The sequence below is a fragment of the Rhagoletis zephyria genome, unplaced genomic scaffold (genome assembly GCF_001687245.7).
Source record: "Rhagoletis zephyria isolate East Lansing unplaced genomic scaffold, Rhagoletis_zephyria_1.1 Rzeph_scaffold_00255, whole genome shotgun sequence".
NCBI classification, from domain to species: domain Eukaryota; kingdom Metazoa; phylum Arthropoda; class Insecta; order Diptera; family Tephritidae; genus Rhagoletis; species Rhagoletis zephyria.
The window spans coordinates 160775-188643 of NW_016157339.1; the positions used below are offsets into that span (position 1 = coordinate 160775).

Below are 27869 nucleotides of genomic sequence, written 5' to 3' on the forward strand. Positions count from 1 at the left end.
CGGGGATCTCCGGGATCGGCCTGACGAAGGCTATCACGCCCATCGGCTAGAACAGCCGCTTCAGCAGGGAAATTTGGACGTGGGTCGGTGATACATCCTGCTGGCACGAAGTGGGCTGCAGCAGCGGTGACAGCCCTGCGGCACTTACGTTCACCAAGGTGGACGTCGGTTGGTGTGGGGAGGGCAGCGAAGGTGTTTTCAGTAAATTCCGCGAAGCCTTTCCAATCAGCTTTAGAAAAGTTGATATATGTTCAGTGCTCCGCGGAAGCAAAGTCGGTTGGTTTATCGATCGAGATGACTATGGGCAGATGGTCTGAATGCCAAAGTCAGCATAGGTCCCCATGATATGCTGTTTATCAGACCAGCGCTGACTATTGTTATGTCTGGCGAGCTGCATCAGCTGCCCATAATCCTGGTGGGTGCATCGTCGTTCATTGCGCAGAATGTCGAATCGTCTATCTGCTCAGACAAGTCAGTTCCCCTACGATCGTTTGACAGGCTTTAGTGCCAAAGATCGTGGTGCGCATTAAAGTCACCTACTACCATACGGTTTTCACCTCTGAGGAGCGCACCTATATCAGGGTGATATCCTGCCGGGCAGCAGGTGACAGGGGGTATGTATATGTTAAATATTTCGAGCTCAACATCGCCTGGCCGGATAGCGATGCCCTGACATTCTAGGGTGGTATCCCTGCGGTCGATGTCTGCTTCGATAAGACGATACTGCACGGTGTGGTGCGTGATGAACGCTAAGCCACCACCATTATCTCGCTCGCGATCTCGACGGTGCACGTTGTACCCGGCGCAATTCAACAAAGTTGAATTGCTGTGCAACTTCGTCTCTTGGACCGCAGCTATCAATATACCATGCCGACACATGAAGACGGTTATCTCCTCAATCTTGCTCTATAGCCCGTTACAGTTAAATTGAAGGAGCTTCATGTGGTTCGGGAGACGTGTGGTGATACGGGGTGTGAGGGATATGTGTGGTCGTGCCGCAGTTAGCTGTGTGCGCTGCTGAGGTGGTTGCCGCCNGCACGGGCCTTCGAAGTTCCTCATCCAATCTCGCGTGGTGCGCAGACCTGAGCATGCCCTAAAGTGGCACCAGCCAAGGCAGGTGTTGCACTTGGCTGATGTCACATTACGGAATATCCTGGTCTGACATACCGTGCAGATTGTTGGAGGAACCAGGAGTTGTTGGCGGCGGCGTGTGGGTGGTGGTGCGGTTGTGTGTGTTCTGTGGTCTGTACCCGTTGTAGTGTGGTCTATTGTGTTATGTTGTTGTGCTGTGGTGTTTGTGCGAGGCTGCTCAGGTGGACTGGGGTTAGCCGTGGAGGCTGCTCTGTTAGAGCAGCAGGGGGCCACAAAAGACGTGGTCCACTGCCGATGTGTCCGTAGTCATGAGCAGACTCTGAGGTGACTCCACCCCTCGCAAGCATTGCACTTGACTGAGGTGTAGTTGTGGTGTAGTCGTCTCTGGCATACACAGCAGGTGTAGGTTTCTGGCCCTGGGTTTGACTCGATGCCAGCGCTGAGCAGAAGAANGGCCCTGGGTTTGACTCGATGCCAGCTCTGAGTAGGAGAAAACGTACCGAACGTAGCGATATGGACGGACAACTTCTGAGATACTTCGCCGACCTAAACGGGGTTAGATCGCCGAAACAATAGCCCTTGGTCGGGTAAAATCCGAGTCTTTCGGGTACGTAGAACCGGCTGTAATGGGAATGACTAGTTCTGTACTAGTACTTTCCGCTGCAGGGTTCATATCCATACAAATCGGGTGCTGTGGTGTTGATGGAAATTCAACATTTGAAAACAGATTTATATGTCCGTGTGTAGCTTAGTGCGCAAAGCTGCTTGCCACAATTTGTTGATATCCAATGCAGGCAACATGCAAATTAAATATTTTGTATTTTTGTTAGTTTTTGTCTTGATTATTCACTTCGTGGAGGCTTTTTCAGAACGAACGCGGTCATTTTAATATGCGCGTAATTGATTTGAATTTTTACCTATATACAGTACTTTCGTTGACGTTTATAGTAAGATCAATTACGTTTCTATTGGATTTTAATATTTTTTCCCCTCAGTGTAGATATCTAGTATTAAGCATCTCCCGAATACTTTAACTCTATTTACATAAGCGTTAAGAAATTTCTAAATTCCTAACTAAGACCTTTCGATACCGCCCGATTTCTGTGGCTAGTCATATCGATTACAAAGAGTCCCTGCCCGAGTTAATGGTTCTCTTTTTTCATCGCTCGTGGAACCGGCTATACTGTCGGAAGTTTTAAAATGACAAAAAAAGTGGAAACATTCGAACTTAATTTTTGGTCGTAGATTACGGATCTGTATACTCTTTTCCTAGATTGCCCGTATTGAACTAAGCTTAATCTAGGTGTGAAAAAGACGTCGCTACCACACATTTTTTCAGCCAATTTGATCTAATTTTACTATGTTAAGAAATAAATTAATAATTCCATTTTTTTTTGTTTTGATGAAAAAATTATAAAAAGTTTTAACTTTAATTTGATTGTTGTTTTCCCACAATAGTTTTCCTTAAAAAACGACCTCAAGCTCAATAAAATTGTTGAATATGATTGTTATAAGGCCATAAATAACCAAAAAACAAATAATTTAAAAGGGGGAAAAAATAAAAGTTTTTTGTAAATTCTTTGCTTTTGTATGAAAACCGGTTCCTTTACAAAAACATCAAACTTTTAATGAGAAAAATCGAACGATAAATAAAAAAAGAATGAGTGGTCAAATGAAAATGCGCAAAGATTTTTTGTATTAAATATCAGCAGAAAAGGGTGTTACTCAGGTGTACATTGTAAATTAGGAATTTTACATAAAAAATATCTCATACGAGTACCAATGGAAATATACAAGAATTTTTTCTCATTTAATAAATCTAGACTCTTCATATCAAGCCTCCTGGTACAACATTACTGCTGTACATATGTAGCTTATTAATATACATACTCACAGATATTTTTAACTACTTGGCTCCTTCGTTTTCCTTAACAAATATCATTTAAACTTCAAAGTTTACTTAGATTCGACTACTTCGCTTGGAATTTTTGAAGTATAAAAAAAAACACAATTTTGCAAAATTGCGTTGAACATGCAACAACAACGTACAAACAAAAATAATAAACACAAACAAGCATATTAAAAAGTAATTGCATGACACACAAATGCAAATGGTAATCAGAAACTTGTAAATTACACAAAATTTGGTTGGTGACAAATTGCTGAGCGCAATCCAGGTGCACACTATTTATGTATACATACATACAAGTAGGCCCACATCGATGCCAGTGCGTATACGCAATACGGTTGTAGGCAAAGTAGCAAACAGAAAAATTTAAAGCTAGCTGCACACAGCGAACGCAGAGTGATGATGACTCAAAATGTGAAACTGAAAATTGAGCCAGCTAACGCAACAACAAAAAAGCTAATGAAAAAATAACAAGAAAATACAGCCGCATGCGGGCAATTCGATAGCTGCATCAAAGTGAAACCTTGCAGCTACACAAGCATTGCTTTTCATGCAGCACTTCAATCAGTCGATGTGTAAAAACGAAAATAGCAAAGCTGACAACAGTGAATTCGCATACAGATACCCAGTGCATTACACAGATGGGCATATACATAAGTACAAACATATTCACATACGAACCATTGTTTGCTTTTGCTGCTCCTGTTGGTTTCCATCGCACTGTTACCTCTGTGTTACTGCTGTATGCAGCAATTATTCCTCTCGGCGTTTTTAATTTCACATAACGCCAGCCACAGCAATATCTTTCCTAGTTTTTTAAGTGGCCTGTGGGTTTCCTATGCAAACCTTTCCACGCAGTTTGGGACGCATCATTTACACGCCTACACATTAACGATGTTTTTTTTTTTTACCGGGGAGTGTTGCCTCAACCACTTCTATTACCTACCACTACTATTCCTACAACTACTTCCAGCCGGAACTTCAAGTTTATTTTTTGTCCTCAATCATGGTTTTCTGGTTGCCGTGTAATTTAGTTTTAGTAAATTGAGGTTCCTAATGATCTACGGTAACCATTCTATATACTGAATCTGGAATTGAGTTTAAAAGACCCAGCACTTCCACAGAAATTAATCATAAGCCTTATGCATAAAAAGTGATTTTAAGCTCCGACTCGATTTTCAGTACAAGTTCTTGAGCTTCAGCTTACTATTTCTGTGCAAAAAATTAGTCTGAGTTTAAACTAAATTTTTATGTATGAGATCCATTGTTTTAGTTGAGTTTTTTTGGTAGGTAGAAAGTAGAGGAGTGTTTCCAAATAAAGATGATGACACAAGCCGATGTGGTGGACATTATGTGTAAGGTGCTCAAAAATTAAAAAAAAAAAACTACAATAAATTTAAAGGTATGGTACTTTTCCCAGGCGTAGGCAGTTTATCTCCTCAGAACGTTACTTATCATAAAGCTTGAGTGCCGCCTAACTATTTTAAGGATAGGAGTTTTATCATTAGGGTAGTTTCTACTTAAGTTAATTCCTGCGCGCAGCATGGAGGCGAAGAGGTCAGCTCGGAATAGGCACTTTTCTTTAGATGCTAACTCAAATGTCTTTTGTGGGTTTGGAGCCATATGGGTATGACTGCATTGTATATGCCTTTACATGTCTCTTTGTAAGGGAGTGACTCCCCGTTGATTTGCTAAAGAGCTCTATTTTGTATTTATTCTCGAAAAGAATTAGGTTATTGGTATCCTAGCTTTTCAATATTCCTCATTGATATCACTTTTTCCACTTTTGCATGTCGTTTCCACGGTGTTATGCAAGGACCCCTAGCGTTATCGTCAGACAAGCGCTTTTCGTGTTCGTTCACGAGTAGACCAGACATTGAAGTTTGGTGACTGCTGACCAAGTGGTTGCGGAGTTCTATAGGTATAACTTTGCACAGGAAATTATCTGAGCTTGTTAGAGTCCGCGATATCCCTTTTTTATGCACAACGTGAACTTGGATACTGATAACACCATTGAGCTTAGCGGAGATTTTGAAGACGTTCCAAGCATTTAGAGCCGGTTGTTCAATGTCTGGCTATCACTACTTGCCGGTTAAACATCATTATCGACGACATCATGCATATAACATGTGATCGATAAGGCAGTCGTTGTATTTAACCGGAGCTTCTATCTTCGATTAGTGCAAATCTGACATGGAGCAACCGGCCCTTAGTTACAGCTCATCCACGCACAAATGTACAGTGGTTAATACGGAGCAAAATGATCAGACAACAATTTAGGCAGTTTTACTTACCAAAAACAAAAGCACAAGGCAACAGAAGGGTTACCTAAGACTTTGAGTGATAATCCTGATCCACGCAGCGCTCATGTTTTTCGATTTCAATCGGGTGGCGGTTATGGTCATCCTGCAGGAATTAAACTTCATATATGCGTTATTTGGACCAAAAGGAGAACGTCTTGATTTTGTCATATACCTGTGGAATAGAATTGAATAGAATTGTCGATGGGTAGAAAACCAAGAATAAATATTTTTATAGCACTGAGGCAATATTTCCCATTCCCCTGAAGACCTAGAGGTAGGTTTAAAGTATAAGGAAAGACAGGTAGGGTGGCAATTCATTGCTCCTCTGCATACTAACCAGACTATATCGGTGGTCATAAGCAATAATCGCCTAAGTCGAAAAACCTGAATTCTAGACAAAAACGCTTTAAAGACTTGGATTGCAATGTTAAACCAAAATATGTCCGTCTATACCTTTTTAAATAACCTAGCGGGCGAGATGGGGATTTCACATACACTTGGAACAGTAGTTGCAGAATACGATAGCATACATAACTCAATTCTTTCTTAAGCCGACTTAGGCGGTTATTACTTATGACCACAGATATTATGCATATTAGCAGTTTGTCGTGGTAGAGATAATGTAGCTCGTCCATTCTCAATACACCCAACCAAAATATGTCCCACCCAAAATTTTGGAGAAGGCCTCCCAGCGGCAGCAAAAATTTTGTCAGCTTTCCTCATCCTTCAAACAAGATATATTTATATGTAGAGTGGAGATTCGATAAAGCCTAATTACCGAAGCTCCACTGGCTTGGTCATGCCGTTCAACTCGAAACCCGCTGGTGGTAGCAGAGGAAGGGGGAGGCCCCCACTGCGATGGAAAGACGAAGTGGGGAAGGACTTGACTTCACTTGGCATTTCCAGTTGGATCGCTTAGGCGGTTACAGCGCCAAATAGGAATAAGAAGAAATAAACCATCAGAAGTTACTCACCAAATGTCATCCAGCTCGCGTTCAATTTTTAGTCTTGGGCCGTATGTATAAGAAATTTTTTCGACCTCCGCAAAAAGGGTTCTCTAAAAGAAACTACAGATATAAGTTGCTTATTGGGTGCCAAAAACCAAATACAGCACTCTGACAACCTTCTAAATAACTCTTTTTGCCCGGAACTGAGATCGTTGTGACCGAATCCAGAAGAACGCGGTCGACACATCGTTATCATTGCCTAGATTGCTTAATCCAACAAAGCAATAAAAACCTATCCTGACGTTATATTGATGGCACCCGTAACGCTGCTACGAAACCATGATTTTAGGCATGTAACCAAACCATGCCTCACCAAATTACTTGACGACCGGTATGACTAAAACTATTTATACCCAAAAGGGTATAAGGGTTCTTCGACACTCCCCGAAAACGTTCAGCGCTTTGATATTTCGGAAGTTGGAGATCGTCTTGTTTTCTTTCCTTTGCAAACATGACTAGGGTTGTCTGGAAGGAGTTCATAGTAAATACCCCCTTTATGTATTCGCCTCTTTCCTGACCCACTTCGATCTTTTTCACCAAAACCTTAACCTATGCTGAGTAGGGGCATATACTTTTCGGCCGCCTTCGAAGGGCAAGCAGTTTGATAAGCAAGGACTATCTCTATAAAGCAATTTTTCTATTACTTTTCTGATTTAGAAGTAGTGCCTGCTGAATTATAGTACGAGCTACTCACGCATCTATGGCGGCCAGTTTAAAAATAAGATCTGCAAAACATCCAGCATCCATTCATTACTTATGTTTTGTAGTATGTGCTTCCGGTTTTTGAGAATATTACTTGTTTGCCATAGCGGGCAGTTTCAGCTAACGACAGCAACAATGCTACAGCAACAACAATACAACACTTCAGCTATGCTTAATTCATTGATCCTTTCAGTCGACAGGCAGCCGAAAGGCGTATTCTTTGCTGCTGCTGCTGGTACTTTTCCAAATTTTAGTACCAAAATTTGCCACATATTCCATTTTACTCAGGCAGAGGGTAAAATTGTATTAAGGATTTTGAAGTAGACGAGGTCCCTTTCAGCACACTGCACCTCCCTTACTCGCTCGCATATTTGTTTACACAATAATCGTCGCTGCTGGGCTGATGCTATTCTGTATGGACAAAATGGTACTCAAAGCCCATACCTATCTACACCTTTTTCTGCACCAACGCATAGTATCCAATACTTTTTCTTCTGTTCCTTCCCCTGACACATGTCCGTCGTTCACCCGCTCCCTCGACCCTATACTCGTTTGCGTGTGTACCACAATAGAGCGCTGCCAGGAAGCTTTTGCACGCTTATCCGCTTCATGATGCTGTTGTTGATGATGGCGGCAGCAGTGGCAGCAGCAGTGTGGCGATAGCGACGTTTGCGGTCAAGCGGGAGGTTGACAAAATTGCATGCATCAGGCGTTGTCGGTGCGTCCCATTCATTGCATTTCGTGGTTGTCGTTCAAGTTGTTTTTGCTGTTTTTATTTTGCCTTCACTGCTGCAGTTGACGAGCCAAAAATTCAAATTACCAGCGAGAAATGAGAGTTTGCCTAGCATGTCGTTTGGTCGTTCGGTTGGCCGCCTCGAAACGTGCAAGGATGCAATTAGATTCTACTCTATTTATGTTTGTATAAATGTATGCATGCGCTTGTGTGAGTGAGTGTGTGTGCATGTGTGCGAATGTGTTTGATGTTTGTATTGTTTCTGTTGTGGGTGGTGTGGGTGGTGTGCTGGTGATGGTTCCATTGCTCTTGTTTGTTATTCACACAGTCCGAATACCAAAACTGACTGCTGCCAAAGTTGAGGTCGGTCCTGATTCTTCAATACATATACAGGAATATCTATATACGTTCACGCACATGCATATTTGAAAAGTACGAGGTGCATGAGCTGGAAAATAGTGCTAACTGAAAAAGTCGTATTCGTTCAGTTTATAAAAATAACGGGTGATTTTTTTGAGGTTAGGATTTTCATGCATTAGTATTTGACAGATCACGTGGGATTTCAGACATGGTGTCAAAGAGAAAGATGCTCAGTATGCTTTGACATTTCATCATGAATAGACTTACTAACGAGCAACGCTTGCAAATCATTGAATTTTATTACCAAAATCAGTGTTCGGTTCGAAATGTGTTTCGCGCTTTACGTCCGATTTATGGTCTACATAATCGACCAAGTGAGCAAACAATTAATGCGATTGTGACCAAGTTTCGCACTCAGTTTACTTTATTGGACATTAAACCAACCACACGAATGCGTACAGTGCGTACAGAAGAGAATATTGCGTCTGTTTCTGAGAGTGTTGCTGAAGACCGTGAAATGTCGATTCGTCGCCGTTCGCAGCAATTGGGTTTGTGTTATTCGACCACATGGAAGATTTTACGCAAAGATCTTGGTGTAAAACCGTATAAAATACAGCTCGTGCAAGAACTGAAGCCGAACGATCTGCCACAACGTCGAATTTTCAGTGAATGTGCCCTAGAAAAGTTGGCAGAAAATCCGCTTTTTTATCGACAAATTTTGTTCAGCGATGAGGCTCATTTCTGGTTGAATGGCTTCGTAAATAAGCAAAATTGCCGCATTTGGAGTGAAGAGCAACCAGAAGCCGTTCAAGAACTGCCCATGCATCCCGAAAAATGCACTGTTTGGTGTGGTTTGTACGCTGGTGGAATCATTGGACCGTATTTTTTCAAAGATGCTGTTGGACGCAACGTTACGGTGAATGGCGATCGCTATCGTTCGATGCTAACAAACTTTTTGTTGCCAAAAATGGAAGAACTGAACTTGGTTGACATGTGGTTTCAACAAGATGGCGCTACATGCCACACAGCTCGCGATTCTATGGCCATTTTGAGGGAAAACTTCGGAGAACAATTCATCTCAAGAAATGGACCGGTAAGTTGGCCACCAAGATCATGCGATTTGACGCCTTTAGACTATTTTTTGTGGGGCTACGTCAAGTCTAAAGTCTACAGAAATAAGCCAGCAACTATTCCAGCTTTACAAAGTACTTGCGAGGAAAGGTAAAAAACTTTATTATTAATTATTTATCTTTCTCTCTTATCCATCTGGATCCCGGATTTCTTCTTCCTCTCTTCTTCTTCTTTTTTGGCGCTGTAACCGCCTAAGCGATTTTGGCCGAGTTCAGCAAAGCACGCCAGTCGTTTCTCCTCTGTGCCAACTGACGCCAATTGGAAACGCCAAGTGAAGCCAAGTCCTTCTCCACCTGATCTTTCCATCGCAGTGGGGGCCTCCCTCTTCCTCTGCTACCACCAGCGGGTTCCGAGTTGAATACTTTCAGAGCTGGAGCGTCGGTGTCCATTCGAACGACATGACCAAGCCAGCGGAGCCGCTGTATTTTAATTCGCTGCACTATGTCCATATCGTTGTAAAGCTCATACAGCTCATCGTTCCATCGTCTGCGCTACTCGCCGTCGCCAACGCGTAAAGGACCGTAAATCTTCCGCAAAATCCTCTCTTATCTTCACATAAACCAAAGAAGCTCATCAAAATTAATAAAACAAAAGAAACGCTTATTTATTAATGGAAATGTGTAGAAACGGTATACATGGTAACCGGGAAACTAGTCCCAGATACTTAAGGGCCTTATTATTTAGTCACTTCTTACTAGTTTGGTTAGATAGATAATACTAGTGTGCACTGCAACCATACTAGTTTGGTTATATGGCATGAAAAATAAAGTCTACTGCTGTAGCTCCCCTTGATAAGATTCGATGTACTTTTTACTACTTTTTTTATATAAGACTAAAATTAAGCTTCAAGTAATTAGATAGGCTGGGTTTCCTAAGAAAAGCTGTACGTAGTATATATTTATTACAAATTTTCCACCCATTTGGGTTTTCTCAGAGTACACCTTATCTATTTGATTGAAAAAATTTACGAATGTTCATTTCATACACAATGTACACCACAGACAAACATGCAATGTACCTGTGAGGCAGCGCCCTAGTTCTGAACTGGTTCGGAATTAATATTGCGATGCCTTACCAAACTATGAAAAAGTGCATAATGAAAGCGTATTTGAACAAAAAACTGCCAAAAAAAAATCTGCAGAAAGTAACTACGGAAATAAAAATTTGGTTTTTTAGTTCGAGATTTCCGTGCAGGGTTATGAAAGTATGTACATATGCATATGTACATATGTATGAGAACATACATGCATTTGTATACATGCAGTCTGTTCTCTTTGCCGCTGCTGTAGCAACCGTTAATTTATAAATGAAATGGTTTACCATTTCAGGAATTTTTGCCTTGTATGAACTAAGAAGTGCAATACAGTTAGCATATTACCATAACATTACTTACAAACATATCTGTATGTATGTATTTATATGTGAATACAAATTTGTATTTCGAGTTTTTTCGGCAAGGCTTCTTCTTTGTAAGTTTTTGGGAGAATTATAAACATAATATAAATAAAACTCAAAATTGCAGATCAATTAAAGTAATCTTATTTGAAGTACGCTTCTGAGGTGGATATGCAACTGAGATAAGGCAATTACATATAAACAAACATGAGCATAAATAGAATGTCCACAAACATATGAGTTTCAAGGTATTTATATGCACGTGATTCCATACCATTTTATATTATGTATCGATGATTTGGAATTATTTTATCTCAACTGGTCGATATCCTATCTTGAACGCTAGGGTGGAGCGAAAAAATAAGAATTCCTTTTTTCGAAACAGCCGAGTGCGGAAAAGTTGTGGATCGACATACCTAAGACCATATTAAAATTTCAGTCCGATCGAATAATATCTTCTGCCTCCGAAAACTCCTGAAAAATGTGAAATTTCAACGAAAAATTGCATTTGTTGCCAAAAAACGTTAAGTGTTAATGAAACTTATAAACTATATGTATAAGTACATTTTTATGTTAAACAATGTTTTTCGTGGTAGTTTGTATATTATGTTTGGACAAGTTTAGTATGCTGTATTTAATGAGTTGCCCAGTCGAAATGAGACCATATTATAAGCTAAGAAAGGACTTTACCATTTTCATTAGTCATTTCTAGTATTACATTTGTACAGCTCTCGGCTCACAGAATTCGAAGATTCGAAGATTCAGTGACTCAGAACTCACCACGTGAAGGTGGCTCTACTCCGAGTTCCTCCCATACCATGCACCCTACCTACCACCCATTAGCTAACTGTGAGTTAACAATTGTTAGCACGGATCCTCAAAACAGTGAAATTTAAATGCCGTTGAATGGCATTATAATCACATACTGTTTGGGTATCACAAGTACTCATAAATATCCTGTTTAGAACCTCTATTGGTTTTTTGTGTTCCATATCTGCATTTGTAACCACGAAGTCAATTTCGATAGTATTAAACCATGTCGCTGTTCCTCCCGACAGACATGAGTGGCTGTATCCGTGACAAACTGGACGTATCTTTCCACAGCTTGCGTGTGGCATGGAAGCAGAGGGTAAAGATATTTAGCGACTGAGCCGGTTGTCACTATGTCTATCAAATAATCTATCGGTATGTCTGCCAACAGAGGCGGCTCAGTGATGGAGGTCCCACTCCAAGATATCGGATCAATGTAATCAGATGCATCAAAATAAATCTTAGGAACTCTAAAAGACCTATTTAGGCCTAATAGTAACGAGTTACGAGAATGCGAATTCCCACTTGGTAATTCCGATATACATCATGTCCCTCTTTCGATATCTTTAGAATTTTTAAACCTTAGTCCAGTTTGTCTCGATGAAGTGCGAACTTTTGATTTTAGAGCTGCGAATTTTGACGACCTAAACACCAGAATTTTGGAAATTGACTGGAATCTGCTTTTTCTTTCGAAAAATGTCTCTCAGTGCTTTAATATCTTTCGAACTAATATCTTCGAATTATTTCGTAGCAGTTTTCTTCTTCGGATCGCTCGAATCCATAAACTACTCTGGTACACCAAGGACCTAAAGAAGTTGAAGAATCAAAGGAACAAGTACTTCAATCTTTACAAATCCACTTATGATTGTACCTTCAAAGAACAATATATTCACTTTTCAACTCAATTTAATGTGTCTCACTTTGTGTGACCTTAAAATTTATATTTAATCTCTCCCTCGCTACTAGCGATTTTATTGACCGTTGGAAGGTTGCTTCTATTTCTCCGATTTTCAAATCTGGAACAAGAACGATGTAAGAAACTATAGACCTATATCTAAACTCACCACTTGCTCAAAGCTTTTCGAAAAAGTGGTGAAAGACAAAATGTACTCCTTTGTTAAGGAATTAATTGATCCGCATCAACATGGCTTTGTCTGTGGGCGTTCTACAGTCACCAACTTAGCTGAATTCTCCCAATTTTGCATTTCTTCATTTAAAACTGTTTATCAAGTAGATGTTGTATACACAGACTTTACAAAAGCTTTCGATACTGTTTCGCATAGTATATTGTTGTTAAAGCTAAAGTTAGGTTAGTTAGTTAAAGGAAAAGTTAGGTTTCCACTCAAATTTCCTTCTTTGGTTAAGGTCTTACCTCACTAATCGAATCTCATACGTCGAAATTAGTAGTACTAAATCACATCCCTTTGTAGCCTCCTCAGGTGTGCCTCAGGGGAACATTCTTGGTGCGCTATTATTTGTGCTTTTTATTAATGACATTTGGATCTGTTTTAACCGTGATAAATTTCTACTCTATGCAGATGATTTGAAAATTTTCTGCAAAATTACCTGCATGTCTGATATTTCTTTATTACAACGTGATCTTAATAATCTATCCGACTCTAGTACCAGAAACAAGTTATCGCTTAATATCAGTAAATGTTACCACATGACCTTCGCTAAAATTATAAATCCAATCGCCTCTACTTATTCCATTTCTAATGCTCGTCTCTCCGCTGTAAATGAGTTCTCCGATTTAGGTGTTGTCTTTGACTCCGGGTTCTCCTTTGTTAACCACATTAGTTTCATTATTCCTAAGGCATATTCCAACTTGGGCTTTCTACGGCGCTATGCGCGGGATTTTAGGGATCCTTATACTAGGAAAACGCTTATAATTCTCTAGCTGGGTCTAAGTTGGAGTATGCCTCAGTAATTTGGAATCCAATTTACTCTGTTTATTCCCAAAGGATCGAAAGAGTTCAACGTAGCTTTGTCCGTTTCGCTCTGCAATCTCTTCATTTTAATGAGCCCATTCCATCTTATGAGGCCCGTTCGTTGTTAATAAATCTGAAATCTCTTGCCTCAAGGCGTATAATTCACTCACTTATGTTTATCTATGATATTGTTTGTGGTCTCATAAATTGTCCTGAACTAGTGAAGCAGATATGTTTTAATATACCCCCAAAGGGTATTGCGTTTTCACTTTCCGTTGCGTGTTAAAATTTTCAAATCGAATTATTTAAATTATGCACCCATAACTAGGTCTCTTAATGAACTTAATCGAATTTTTAATACTCTTGATCTTGATTTCGCCCATCCTAGATCTCTTTTTTTTATCTGAGCTGGAATCTAATTACTTTTAATCGTAGCTTTATAAATTATTTCTAAGTCTTTTTGTATCTCTAGTCTGTAAGGTTTTGTAACCATAGACTTAAATAAATATGAAATATGAAATAGGGCCTGGATCGCGTTTGGCCAGGTCCTCGGAGCAAACTCCAATTTCGACGGCACGGATCATGGCCAGGAGGTATTTTTGATCGGCACTGAGATAAGTTAAAGTTAAGTTTTGAACGTTTGAGGAGATTGGTCGGAATTCAACTACTGGCAAAGAAGTGCCTTTTGGTAATTGCTGACCGATGGGACCTTTACAACTTGAAGGGCCTGCACTCTCGCCATCAAGTAACTGAAATAGGTGTCTAAGGGGCAATTCATTGCAATGAAGAAGGCAAATCAGCCACTGCAATGGGCGGTTTAACTTTTCCTCAATAAGACCAATAACTCTTCCCACGTGTCCTGTATTTGTATTAGTTCCGTCTGCACCTATAGCTGAAATATCGTCAATGTCTGTGTTGTCGGTCTTAGGCTCGATAAATTCAACCCGACCCGTGGAGATCGAGACGGCCTTGCTTGAAGCAGGTGTAATATGTCCCCAGTATAATGATCCTGGCTCTCGTACCATAGTAATATTTTCCTCTTGGACACATCTTCGGTATTGTTTATTTCCCTCTTCTACTAACATAAGGGTTTTGTCTTTGCGACCGCCAAAATATAACTCCAACCAAGTTGTTTCAATACTCTCAGCAGAGATCTCAGAGATCTCTGAGTCTATGGCAGCGACGGATTTGTCCGACAAGCCGTACCTATCGCTGACTAGAGCTGTTTTAGAAAGAACTAAACGATTTTGAGAGGAAGAAATTTGCTGCCCTTTTGAAGTCGATGGGGAGAAATCATCATTGTTAGTATCACTCTTGGTCAGACACTCAATACTACCATGATTGCTATTCTCATCGGCTGACAAATCTACTTCCCTGCCTCTGGAAGTAGTATCCAGCAACTTTAGAGGTCGAGCAGCTTCCTGTGCTTTCCTAGCCTCTCTCTTTTGAAGAACAGCGGTAGTTTCTTTGTCAAGAGTACCGATGACCATTTTTCGTACTGTTCTCTGATTAATAAGAAACGCGTATTCTCTCTGTAGCACTTTTGTCCCTTTGGTACAAGATCATAAAGCAAGGTCTGAACATTTGCAAGAGCATATGTCGAAAAGGCTTGTTTGCGCATGTAATCTAAAACTTTCAATAGTTTTGGCAACTTTATTGCAGCTTTGAAGTTTGCTATGTGACTTCATGATTTTTCATGATAAACCTTTAACATTTGTAGAACTCTTTTATGCGTAACATGTGGTATTGACGGAAATAATCTCCTTGGCTATGTTCTCAGCAATGTCAGAAAACAAGGGTTCTTTGTCAATGTTATTGTGCCTTATTAACATTTTATTTTTAATATTTTTATTGAGCTTTGTACCACGATTGTTTATTAGGAAAAATTGAAAAAGCAACAAAGTCTAAGCGCTAGAAGTTATAGCAACTATTTCAGAGATCACCACATCTCCTCATCAGACTTCTTTATTTTTCTAGACTTCAGCAGGGATCGAACCTGCGTAATTGATGTTCAAAGTCAGAAGCGTTAACCACTGAGCTGTGTACAGCCCTAGTCTCCTGTCTGTTGCTCCACTGTCTGTTGCTTGTCTTGTTGTTCCACTCTTGCCAGGCACGTGTGTTACGGTCTACAAATGTGTTTTTATTTACGAAAAACATTGTTTAACATAAAAATTGACTTAGACATATAGTTTATAAGTTTCATTCACATTTAAGATCTTTTAGAAAAAAATGCAATTTTTCGTTAAAATTTCACATTTTTCAGGAGTTTTCGGAGGTAGAAGATACTATTCGATCGGGCTGAAATTTTAATATGTTCTTAGGTACGTCGGTCCTCAACTTTTCCGCACTCGGCTGTTTCGAAAAGAGGAATTTTTATTTTTTCGCTCCACCCCATTGAACGCAGTGTGATAAACTATCTCACCCTTGTATAAACTCAGCCAAGCACTATTGTTGCATCTTATCTCAAGCACTGTCAGCAAACGTTTCTAGCTCAGACGCGTGACTATTTACTTTGTCATAACTCCTGGCATTGTTCTTAAACTGTATCAATGGCCCTTGTTTCATTGAAAATGTGGTACAAAATTTTGAAAGTCTCTTTATAGGCCAAAGTCTCTCACCACTGAGCGATTTCTTAAGGTTTTGAAATAGAAAATAGTCGCAATGTGATATATGTATTTTGAGATTGTGCGAAAAAATGGAGTAGTTTCTAACTTATTTCATGCATTGTCTTCTACGCCGAATGCGTTTTTCCTTTTTGCTTAAAATCAGTGTCAAATCTGGCCAACAACTCAGAAAAAATACATGCTATTTCACGGAGATCAGTCAATCTGGTTTCGGCATTGTCGAACGAAAAATGACACTGAAGATGGCACAACGCTGAAACCGGTTTGTCTCCAAACCAAATTTGACAAGGTACGACGGAAATTCGTTCCAAAATACATCATAAACCCACCCTGTCGGAAACAACAACAACCAAAGAGGAAATGATGTATACGTAGTTTATGGAGAATTTTATTAGCTTTGATTTGACGTATCTTGTTTTCAGATTTTTACATAGGTCTGTAAGATATGCGTGATTAAGCGGAACCACTTTTTGTTTTAAGCCGAATAACGGTAAATTGGAAATATTTCGAAAACTTATCCATAGAAAAAAAAATTATATGGATTTTCGGTATTACCGAGGAATTCTACATAGAAATTGGATAGTGGCGTCTGGCGAACAAAAACCAAACTAAAATTTGCGATCCAGTGTAAACAGTGATCATCTCCTTTGTCCGACTTTTGTTGTACAGTGTATCTACGTAATGTGCACATATATCAACATTTACATATAGCTCAGTTATGCATAGTTTGCACTGCAAGCCCATTTTTACGTAGAAATCAAAACCCATCAGGCTTCTACATATGAAATGCTGTGCGTTGGGTAATCGCTTACACGCAAAGCTCATTTAGCAGATTTCTTATGTGACAACTCTCATGCAACGCCAAGTATGCATGACTGGGCTATTACTCATGTATGTATGTAGTTGCGACACACATTCAGACACACTAATATTTATATATAAACGCATGCCGGTACATAGGCATACATATGGACATACATATATGGCTATGTTCTTTTAGTATAAAATTTTGGCATTTGGCATTGGCATAATTTTTGAAAAATGTTGCAAAACTTGTTAGGTTTATGCTCTCGACTGTTTGGAGAAAATGCTATTAAGTTTTAATGAAAAAATGCAAAATAAATACAAAACCCGAAACAAAAAGTAATAATTCCACTTAGGTTGTGGTAAAGCAGACTCAAGAGGCATAATATACTAAGTAGAGATTGAGGAGTGGGATTGTTTTCAAACCCCTATCATCAAATTTTCTCCAAAGCAGTTAAGCTTAAAGAATTTCTGCCAACATTTTGCAATTATATGTATGTATATCTTACTCACTTCTATGTGCATATGTAAGACTATTTTGTAGGCCAATGCATTGGTTGGGGCAAAACAAAAAATGGCTTAGAATTTTATGAAGGAAAAAAATTTATTATTAGATTGCTTTATTGAAGAATTTATTACCATTAATCCAGGTACTGAAGTTTATGAACAAAGAGATTTGCATTCTTTTTTGTCTTACTTATATGTATATATGTATGTACATTCGTAGGTATGCACATTGTTTGTACGTTTATCTATATGAAGGTAGATATTCATATGTAAGTATGTATGCATGGGCGTAGCCAGGTAGGGGCAGGGGGGTGCTCGAGCCCCCCCCTAACTTTCAAATTTTCCTTATATATATATAAAATAGTACCCTGAAATGCCAGCTTAATAGNGTATGTATTTACATGCAATATTTGCATATGATGCACAACTTAAAATTGCACGTTTGTCAGAAAATACGAAAAACTATTTCTTAGCAAATGCTAATTATAGGAGAAAGGTTTTTTCAACAAATTATAACCAGAATCTGCTCCAGCTTTTATTGAAAGGTAAATAAAAGCTATGTGTAGATTTTTAGCGCATAATTTCAAAAATTCTAAATTTTGAATTGTGTCACTTTTGAAGATCGTGCGCCATGTGTATTATGTATATTCACAATTCCAGTTCGAATTAATCTGTTTTCATTCCTAAAGTCGAATATGACTCCAGCTTTTAACGTATTTATGTTAGGGTATTTAAAACCTTATAACTTCAAAAAATTGAAAGAGACTGATGTTCGCTTGTTTTTGCTAAAAATTTAAAAAATTTAAAGTAATTTTTCTTAATATTATGGGAAATGTTTTTGAGCCTTAGCAATGTATGAGGCATTATCTCTCTTAACGGCTTTTTTTTTTGGTTAGCCTAACCTCGTTTCATGTTTTTTAGATGTGTACCTACATACTCGTATATTCGACCAAGGTAAATCTGAGTGCGTGGGAAACGCCCATGTAAAGGGTGTCCCATAATTTAGTTACGCAAAAATTAAAATAAAAACACAGTTTTTTCACCGTAGTATTTGTTTTTTAGTTTTACATAAAATACACAGAATGAGTTATGTTTGGAATATCACTTCGGCAAATTATTGCCACAACTTTACTGAAAAATATGAACTATTTCTCGAAGTTTTCTTTGTTTTCAAAAAGTATGATTCAAGTTTATGATGGCATGTTATCATGGATGCATTTGTTTTTCGACATTCGTATTTCACTGAACTCCGAATATGGAAATTATGAGGATAAACGAAGCCATTGGGGTGTAAATGAGTTTCATGGCTTACCTTGATTTTGCTTAAATAATCAGTGTGCAAATGTTGTTCGTGTGTACCAGCAAAGCCGTGGCGATGATTTGCTCTATGTGTTCTACCAGACTCAACCTTACCTACGTACCTAAGCTACGTACTTTATGTTTATATCATCAATTATATAAATAGGCAATCATGTTTCCTTTACACCCCTTTTACGGCTAAACTGTACTTCTAAGGTATAAACAATTATATATCATTAGAAAGGTATTTTGATGCTGATGTGCAGGCAATTTTTAAAATTTCAAATTAGTTTAAAATAGAGCGAAAAAATCAATTCAAAAGTCACACCAATACCAATGCCATACATGTACATGGTTGGGGCGGAAATGCCTCCTAAATGTATGCTTTAATATTGATAGTGAATTAAAGAAACGTGCTAAGCAGCAGTTTAGGAATAAGATGTATGTATGTATGTACATGAATAGATTAGCCTCAAACAAGGATGAGATAATTTTGAGTATGGAGAAGAAGAAAGGGATAAATACAGAAATTAAAATAAAAGTAAAGAAACCTAAATATAAAGACAAAGAGGAAGGAAAATTTAAATACCTAACCTAATAACAATGGTGGGGGTGAATATGTAAATGAAGAAAAGAATGGACATATTTAGATCAGGATAAAGGAAAGGATAAAGATGAAGAAGAAGATGAAGACCAAGACGAGGAAGAAGATGAAGATGAATATGAAGATAAGGATAAAGATAACTTATCTTAACTTAACCCCTTAACTTAACTTAACTCACCTCAACTCATCTCACCTCCGCTTAAAAACTTACTCCACCTGAGTTCGCTACACATTAATTCACCACAGGTAATTGATTAACCGAATAACTGATTAACCAACTTGCTCGAGTAATCGAATAATCGCACAGCCCTAGTTATTAAATAATTCCAAAAAGGGTAGAATCCTGAAAATACCCAAAAAAAATACCACCGACATACATTCCCATCTCTACTTTCGTGAGTGTCTGGCAGAATTAAATACAACTATCGTGCATGTACATACATACGTAAATAATATTTTGTGATTTGTGTCCCAATTACTACATTAAATTAACATATCTTTATTAACCAATCTTTATTCAAGAAAAATGTGCTTTCTGGATCTGGGAAATAATATAAATAATTGACATTTTTAAATTGACAATTGAATGATAGTACAAAAGATAAGATCAATAATAAGGCTCTAACTAAAGGTGAAGACAGACCACGTGACTTTGCTATCGCTAATGGTGAGGATACATCACATACATACGTTATGTATATAATTTTAAGGGTAGAAAATGCGCTGAGTCCTTGCATTAACGACTTTGACATGGTCCCAATTTTGCAAGAAGTTAATTAAGCACCTCTGAAACCCGCATATGATCCAAGATTCCAGAAATTTAAATGTTTACAAAAAACTGAATGATTTAAAAAAGAACAATATTCTGATCCAATTCGGCTGGCAGGCACGGCTTTGAAAACAGAATTTTCTTCGAAATTTCGATCCCTGTAAAATGGCAATTTATTTGCTATATCCATTTAGATCCTCGTTGTAAGCACAATATTTTCGGACCAGTCGCAGAAGAAAAACTGAAAAATTAAATAAAAAAATTAAAAACAAAATTTCGAACAGCCAGAACAGCCAAAAGAATGAGAATGGGCAGTTCTTTGAAAAGGGTACAGAAAAACCTGCAACACCTGGTTCGGCTAGTAAGCGGTATTTAAAGAGAGATTTCGTCATGATTCTAGAATCGTCACATAAAAGAGAATTAACATAACTCAAAGTTCTCTCAACTAGTGGGATATCAATCGAAGCAACTTTTAAATATTTTTAAGTTTCTTACTCAGATATGTACTTGTATGGGCTTATCCAGCATTGTTCCGAGCGAGCAGTTATTTAGGGCCATAGGTCTTATTTACGACCCTTTAAGAAAAAGGCTGGAACCTGGAAAGGCAGCAACATTACATTTTATTCAATAAAATGTTGCAATTCATAAATTTAAGTAGAATTGCCAACTTTTTGTTTTTTTTTTTCATTTACTTCCATCCGCGGTGTCGAAAATTCCACATCCTTAATATGTACTACACATGACTCTACCATTTAAGTGGTAAAATTAACTTTTACACAGCATTTGTAAATACATATTTAAATGCGAGTATCTACATTAGACTGGTTTAAAAAATCGACTTTTTGTTGACGGTGTCAGTGATTTTTCCAAGCGATAAAAATGTACTTTTTAAACTATGTTAAGCTTGATTAGTGAATAATTTTACCTAAATTACGTTATTTCCAAAGAAACTTAAAAATTATAAAATTTCCTAGAAAAAAATTTCTGATATTTGAGGCGGTGAGAGCAGAAATGGCTTAATTCTTAAAATTAAGGGCTGTGCTTTTTACAGGCTACTTTTTTCACTGTCCCGAAAATATTTGATAAGGGATTTTGAAAAAAAGAAATAGTCGATTTTTTCTTTTTGAACCAGTCTAAAGCCTAAAGTATACAGTATATGTACATTTGGTCAACTTAGCGTGCATACTTTTCGGAAAATTTACCTAACCTGTCAGCGCATTGTAAAAGTTAATTTTATTATACGCTTCCGCCATTAAAGAGCTTTCAAAATTAATTTATGTATAAAACGAAAATTAGTTAGAAACTATAAATATTAAAAACAAAATTGCGCATACATATGTATTTTTTTTACAAAGCTCTAAACGCTTTTAGTGAAATTTCACTAATTAATGCATTTCCAAACGTTTTTCTCTCTTTTCTATTTTTCATGTAATTTGTAGTTGTAAATCAACGCTATGAGCCGGAAGTGCAAAATCCAGGCGGTTTTATTGGCAGCAATGTATTGATTAAGTGCAATATACCGTCGTTCGTAAAGGAGTATGTAACGGTGACATCATGGCTACAGGAACCAAATTTCAACATATATCCTTCGCTGGAGGGAGGTAAGCTGGTATTTTAAATTTAACCTTAGACGCCCGCTGAAAGCCATAGTAGGAATCTGCTAGTGGTGGGCCCATCCACGAACCGATATGCATAATTTGGTTGTTATTTTGTTAGTTATGTGGCAAATTAAAAATCATTACACATGTGTAGGAGTGTGCATCCGAGTGTGTAGAGTGTATGTTTGATCATTAGAAAGTTCAATTATTCATAACATTTCACTAATTGTGCACAAAACGCGAGCTGTGCTTGTCGAATAATCGTTTTTGGCATGTGCAACCCACCAAATGAAAAAAGGTATTGCCTTCTTCGATCCAATGGTTTCCGTGCATTCTGCTTGCCACTTCCTCATTCTGGTGCCTCAGAATCAGAAATGCCATCTTCCGACTCATTCAAGTTTCCTCGCTAATTTTTTAATATGAGTATCAAACGAGAGAGGGTTAAGATTTTTTTCTTTTGAAAATAGTATTTTTTCATAGATTTACGACCCGTTTAGAAATTTTAAATCATTTTTATCAACAAGTTAAATTAAATATTTAATTATAAGTGTCAAACGGTAGAGGTTTTAGTAAGCTTTGAGTAAAATATTCTTTAAGAGGGTTGCCACCGGCTCAAAAAGTTAAAATAAATCCTACTAATATGAAAGTTTGTGAGTGAGTGAGTGTGTATGTTTGTCGCTTTTTCACGCATTTTGAGCTCGAGCCTTTATTCGTGTCTAGTGTCGATATATACCAAAAGATAGCATAAAACCTATAGAATGCGTGAAAATTACTTGTATTACCTACCTGTTCATACCTGCCAACCCGATATGTAAGCCAGGCTATTTTTACAACCCTACGTTTTCGCATTATATAGGCTTGATTTTTTCGAATGTTATATAAATTTTTCATTCAACAAATAAGTACCAAATTAAAAAAAAAATAATGATAATTTTTTAATATTTAATTAAAAATATTCTGGCCTGGATTTTTCAGCCAACCCACGCTCTTGTCGGATCTTAGACTATATGAGGGTTGCCCCAGGTTAGAAATTTTATTAGGAAGTTAAATGTAATCTTGCTAATATTATAAAGTTGAACGCCGAATGAACTTTTACAATAAAGGCGGCAAACGAATGATCTTTATGAAGGATTCATTTTGAAAAGAGTTGCCACTTGCTAAAAAGTCAAATCCCATTTTCCACAAGTTAAATAGAGTATTAGAATATGAATTTTATTCGAAAGAGGTTCAAGAAAGTTTTGTGGCTTGAAAACATTTTTGAAGAGAGTGACCACTTGTATAAAACACAAATTAAATTTAATCCACATGTAAATTGGAATATTACAAAATGATGGCAAGTCAAACAAAAGATATTTCAAAAGGCTTTATTTCGAAAATATTTCTAAAAAAAAAGGTTTTTTTTTATTCAGGCATATTTTTTAAAATAATAGCAAAAATATTTTTAAAAAATCTATGTGTATATCGCAAAGTATTGTTAGTTGTTTTTTTTTATTGAAGTGCCAAATTCAGTTGAAATTCGGCGAATTGAACATGTTCTGGAGCCTTCTGACCATAAACACATTGTGACATTTATTAATGTATTTTCTTGTTAGCAATCATAAAGTTAAACCGAACTTAACGCGCGCGAAGCTGCGGGTAAAAGCTAGTAGATAGTATAGATTTAAGTTTTTAACTAACATAAAACAAAAGAAATAAAAAGTATGTTTCATTCACTTTAGAGCTTTTCTAAATCTATATTTCCAGTAGGCATTAAATGGCAAAAATGACCAAGTTGGGCATTAAAAAATATGCGTGTCATTACGTAAAAAATTAAGTTCATTTCCACATTTCATTTTTTTTAATGGCATATATTTTTTGTCATTTCAATGCCAATTGCAAATTCGGCATAAGAGTCCAATTTTGAATATATCATGTTAAATAACTATCACAAAAATTACTATTGTGGTTTGGAATGATAAGGTACATCATATTTTTCCTCTTTTTAATCAAATAGGTTGAATATTGTCTACTTAAACTAAATGCATACAGATATTTTCAATAACGATATTGGAAACCGGGGTGCGTATTTTGTCACAAGAAATCACCTCGGCGAAGTAAGGTTATTCAATTAGACGCAAATATCACAGCGAAGCCCAAGCTTATTTCTTTAACCGTACTATTTAATTCTTCGCTACCTACCAAAAATAATACATCCTCAAGTATCAATGAACCAGCAAAAGTCAACTGCAGCTTCATTAACTTACAGGTTTCTCTTCCTCTTTTCCGCACTCCTGGGCTTCAACTTGGCCAACCATGCTTTTGGTGTTTTGTTTTTTTTTTTGCAGGAACTTGTAAATTTTGATTGGCACCAACCCACCACCTAAGCAGTCATTCGACTATCTCAGTACACATATCCTTGTTGAAAACTTTATTATTTTCACTCTCCCTTCCCTATTTAAATACGTCCGCATACACACACATGCATGAGTATGCATTTTGAACTATGTTATTAAGAACAAAAACAAGATGTTAGACAACGAATAAACATATATAAAAAAAAAAAAACTAAAACCTAAAATAAACAAGAAAATATACATATTGCACTCAACATTTGCGCTCAAGCGTAACTGTTTTGCCAATTTTGTTTTATTTCTCGAAGTTTATTTTGATATCCTGTGCTTCTTTTTTTTCTGCTTCTATGTGTGCTTTTAGATGGCAAGAATCATATGCTACCGACCGGCGAACTTCTGGTTTACAACATCACACGCACCGATGCGCATAAAGTTTATCGCTGCCGCACCCATCACAAGCTAACGCAGGACTCTGTTGTAAGCAGCAATATGGGCAAAATTCAATTGACTGGTAAGTTAAGCTACAAATACATACAACAACAACAGCAACAATATGTAGAGAATGAATTATAGCAAAAGCCATGCATGCTTGACCTCATCACACGGCATAGATATGTTTGTATGTATGTTTGCAGGTACATTAGATCGTACCACCTTACAAGCAAAAAACAACATTCGCCGTACACCCTTAGTCTAAAGTACGAGTGTTTTGCAAGGCAATTTCGAAAAACAAACTCTTTTTGGTCCAATCTAGGGGTTCAGTGACACTTACAATCCGAATTAATTGTTTGTTTTTTAATAGTTCTACTTAGCGAAAGTTTAATGATTTTTGATGATCTAAAATTTACTGACGTGAGGGTGTTACTTTAAATTGATAAGAGGGTAAGTACTAGAAAGGGGTAACTGAGGTCGATGAGGTTTGCAAAAGAAATAATTCTAATATAATAATATGAAATCGCGAACCCAACATTCGGCCAAAAACAAACAAAAGTACTTTTTTCAGAATGGCATTGCAAAAATATTTTAGTGTAAGGGGTGTACCGTGGCCTTTTTTTCGGTACGCTCTAATGTACATAAATACAGTGACGTGCAAAACTGTAACATAGGTGACACTTTTTATTTCAGACGCCGATATCTTTACAAGTTCCCATAACTTTCATACTTATGTTGTATATTCTTATTGGTACATCTTTACTCTCTGTCTCTCAAAACGATTTGTAGTCAATCCAACAACAACAATTTATTTCGTGTTTATTTACAAAAAAACAACTCTGAATTTTTTTTCTTCCGACTAAATTTGGCATCACTGTGTGTGGCACCACATTTGCCTTAGGGATGAAAGTTAAGAAAATTCATCGCTATATACATGACGATGCATCCTAAATAAACATCGATATTTTCGATGCATCAAATAAATTAAAAATATACAAGAGAATGTAACGAACGGATTAATGGGTTAAGTATTAAGTCACATTGAAATGTATTTACTATGCCAAAATTACTGACATCCAAACCGGGCTCAACTTACAGCTGTTCGTTTGATGTCAAATGCGTCTTGATTATATCAGAAAAACTGACCAAATGTAGAAGTGAAATTTGTTGACATAATTCAAGAAAATGTGGCTCGATAGAACTTTTAATGACTTTTTATTTTATTTTAATTCACATATTATACGTCCCAAAAAATTAGTTTCAATATAAATTTTGTTAATATTTTAGTTAATACTACAGAAAAATTCATGATACAATTTGATAAATTTTTGGATTTTTTCTAATATTTTTTATTTGAGAAAAAAATTCTTCTTATTTATATTTATTTTTGGTTTTGAATCTAAGAAGAGCGATACGGATAATTAATCACATTATTGTGAGCTCAATTGAATCTTTTTTTTCCATTTGAGTAATCATTCTTTCAAACAAACTTAAATTTTCAGTAAACAAAATTTATGAAAATTCGAAAAACTTCGAATTAAATCGAATTTGCACCACCAAACCGATTTCCTTTGCCTTTAGGAACACTTTTGGTAAAATTTTTTCATATGGCAAACTCCAAATTTTTCCCTACTTTCCCTACGATCTCACCTCTCCGATGTTAATCCTTTATGTTAATTTATGTTTCCTGATTAACCAAATTTTTTCTGGTAATCACTTACTGATTAAACTCCAATTAAGGAAAAGGCATTCAAACTAAGCTAAAGATAACTGTAAAATGCAAACTAGAGGTTTTAGGTAAAACTGTAATATTTGTCTTAATTTACATTGTGTGTGCCAGTTTTTTTTTATTGTTTTTGGATTCATTTCAAATCGGTTTGAGGAAGAGAGTACAGGTCTGTCAATAAGAATAAGCAAAAAAAGTGTGTTATGCACCTTTGGAGAGTGCATGAATGAATTATCAGAAATGTATTTGCCAAATTTAATCCGCTATTTTGAATTTCAAAATTTTTTTATCATATACGTAACCAGCCGTCTTAAAAATCACCGAGTAACAAACTTCAAGTGAATCCAATCATTTCTCAAACCTTCGCTTGTCATATTGGATTTTAAAAAGAACCACCCGTAATTTAAATTTTTTTTACCTGCACCAATTTTGTAGAGGGAGCTTCGTTAATGAATACATGTACTAGTAACTAGATGAACAAAAAGAATGGATTGCAGTAGTTTAGTGACCGGTTGTTTTTAAACTATTAGAGCCCAAAAATGCTATGAAAAATTGCACCCAATCGAATGCTAGTAAGTGTATAAAAGTTATGACGTTGATTGGCTTCTATTTACTTAAGACAAATAACTGTGTTAGGAATTTAAAACTAGCTGCATTCGATGAAGTAATTGCTTATATTTTGCTCAATACTGCATGTGTGCATCCGCAAATATGAACAAAGCTTCGCGAGGGAATTTGCAGTTTTGCGGTGTGTTAATTATATCTTCAAATTAATTAGCGTTAACTCCAAAACCTACGAAAGCAACCTACTTGTGGTGTACATGTATGTATGTAGTTATGTATGCAGAGATGAACACTTGCTAAACGTGTTGTGCACTTAAAACGTTTAAAATGCACTTAAACACTGTATGTATGCATGCATGTACATTTGTACATACATGAAAAAGGTGCACAAGTATCATTACTCGTATAAACAGCAATCGTGGCAAAAATAAAAATAAAAAAATATTTACATTTTATTGGCGGTGCCACATAATTGCCGTTTATGAATATTAATTTCAATTATATTTACATACTGTTTTTAACGCACACACATATTTTGAATGTTACTCTTTTATTTTACACGTACATAAATTCAGATGTATGTATGTATTTCTCTGCACAAAATTCCATACTTTCTCTCAATTTTATTTGTTAATAATGTATTTATTTTTCGCTGCATATTTTCACAGAAATGCGTGAACTTGTGCCACCAATTATGAATGAAAAGGCCACAAGTATAGTGGCGCGCCTGGGCGATCCTGTTGTTGTGCCATGTGTGGCCTATGCCAACCCGAAGCCAGTCTATCGGTAATTATTTACATCTATTTTATTGTAGACATATATATATTTACATACCTACAAATCGTTAATTCAATATAGAAAAGCCCTAGAGTCATTCCATGTAAAAGAGGAAAATAACGTAAATATTAAAATGTCCTATAGTAGCCTCTTTTACAATGACTACATTTCATTAGTCTGTTGAAAAATATTAAAAAGTGAAAAGAAATTGTAATTTTTTTCTATGGAAACTTTTATTTCATGCATTACTTTACACTTGGTTTTATTAGCCAACTATTTATTGAAAAAGAAATCGTATAGTTTATATATTACTCCACAAAGAAAAAATTGGGGAAATTAAGTATTTTGGCTACAATTCATCATTGAGTTATTTTCAGTGTCCCACCAGTCACATTCATTCAAATGATAGTTACATAAAATTGAGAAATCGTTATAATTTAGCTAGTCGATGCAAGTCAGTAA

The 27869-nt window shown here is 36.9% G+C and overlaps 1 protein-coding gene across 1 annotated transcript in view; it reads left to right on the plus strand.

Annotated features, from left to right (window-relative positions):
- LOC108358435 (Down syndrome cell adhesion molecule-like protein Dscam2) overlaps positions 1-27869 on the plus strand; it is a 147493-nt gene that overhangs the window by 52392 nt on the left and 67232 nt on the right. The window contains 3 exon segments of the mRNA XM_017609764.1: positions 21420-21581; positions 24270-24419; positions 27299-27416. Of these exon segments, the coding sequence (XP_017465253.1) occupies positions 21420-21581; positions 24270-24419; positions 27299-27416 (430 nt within the window).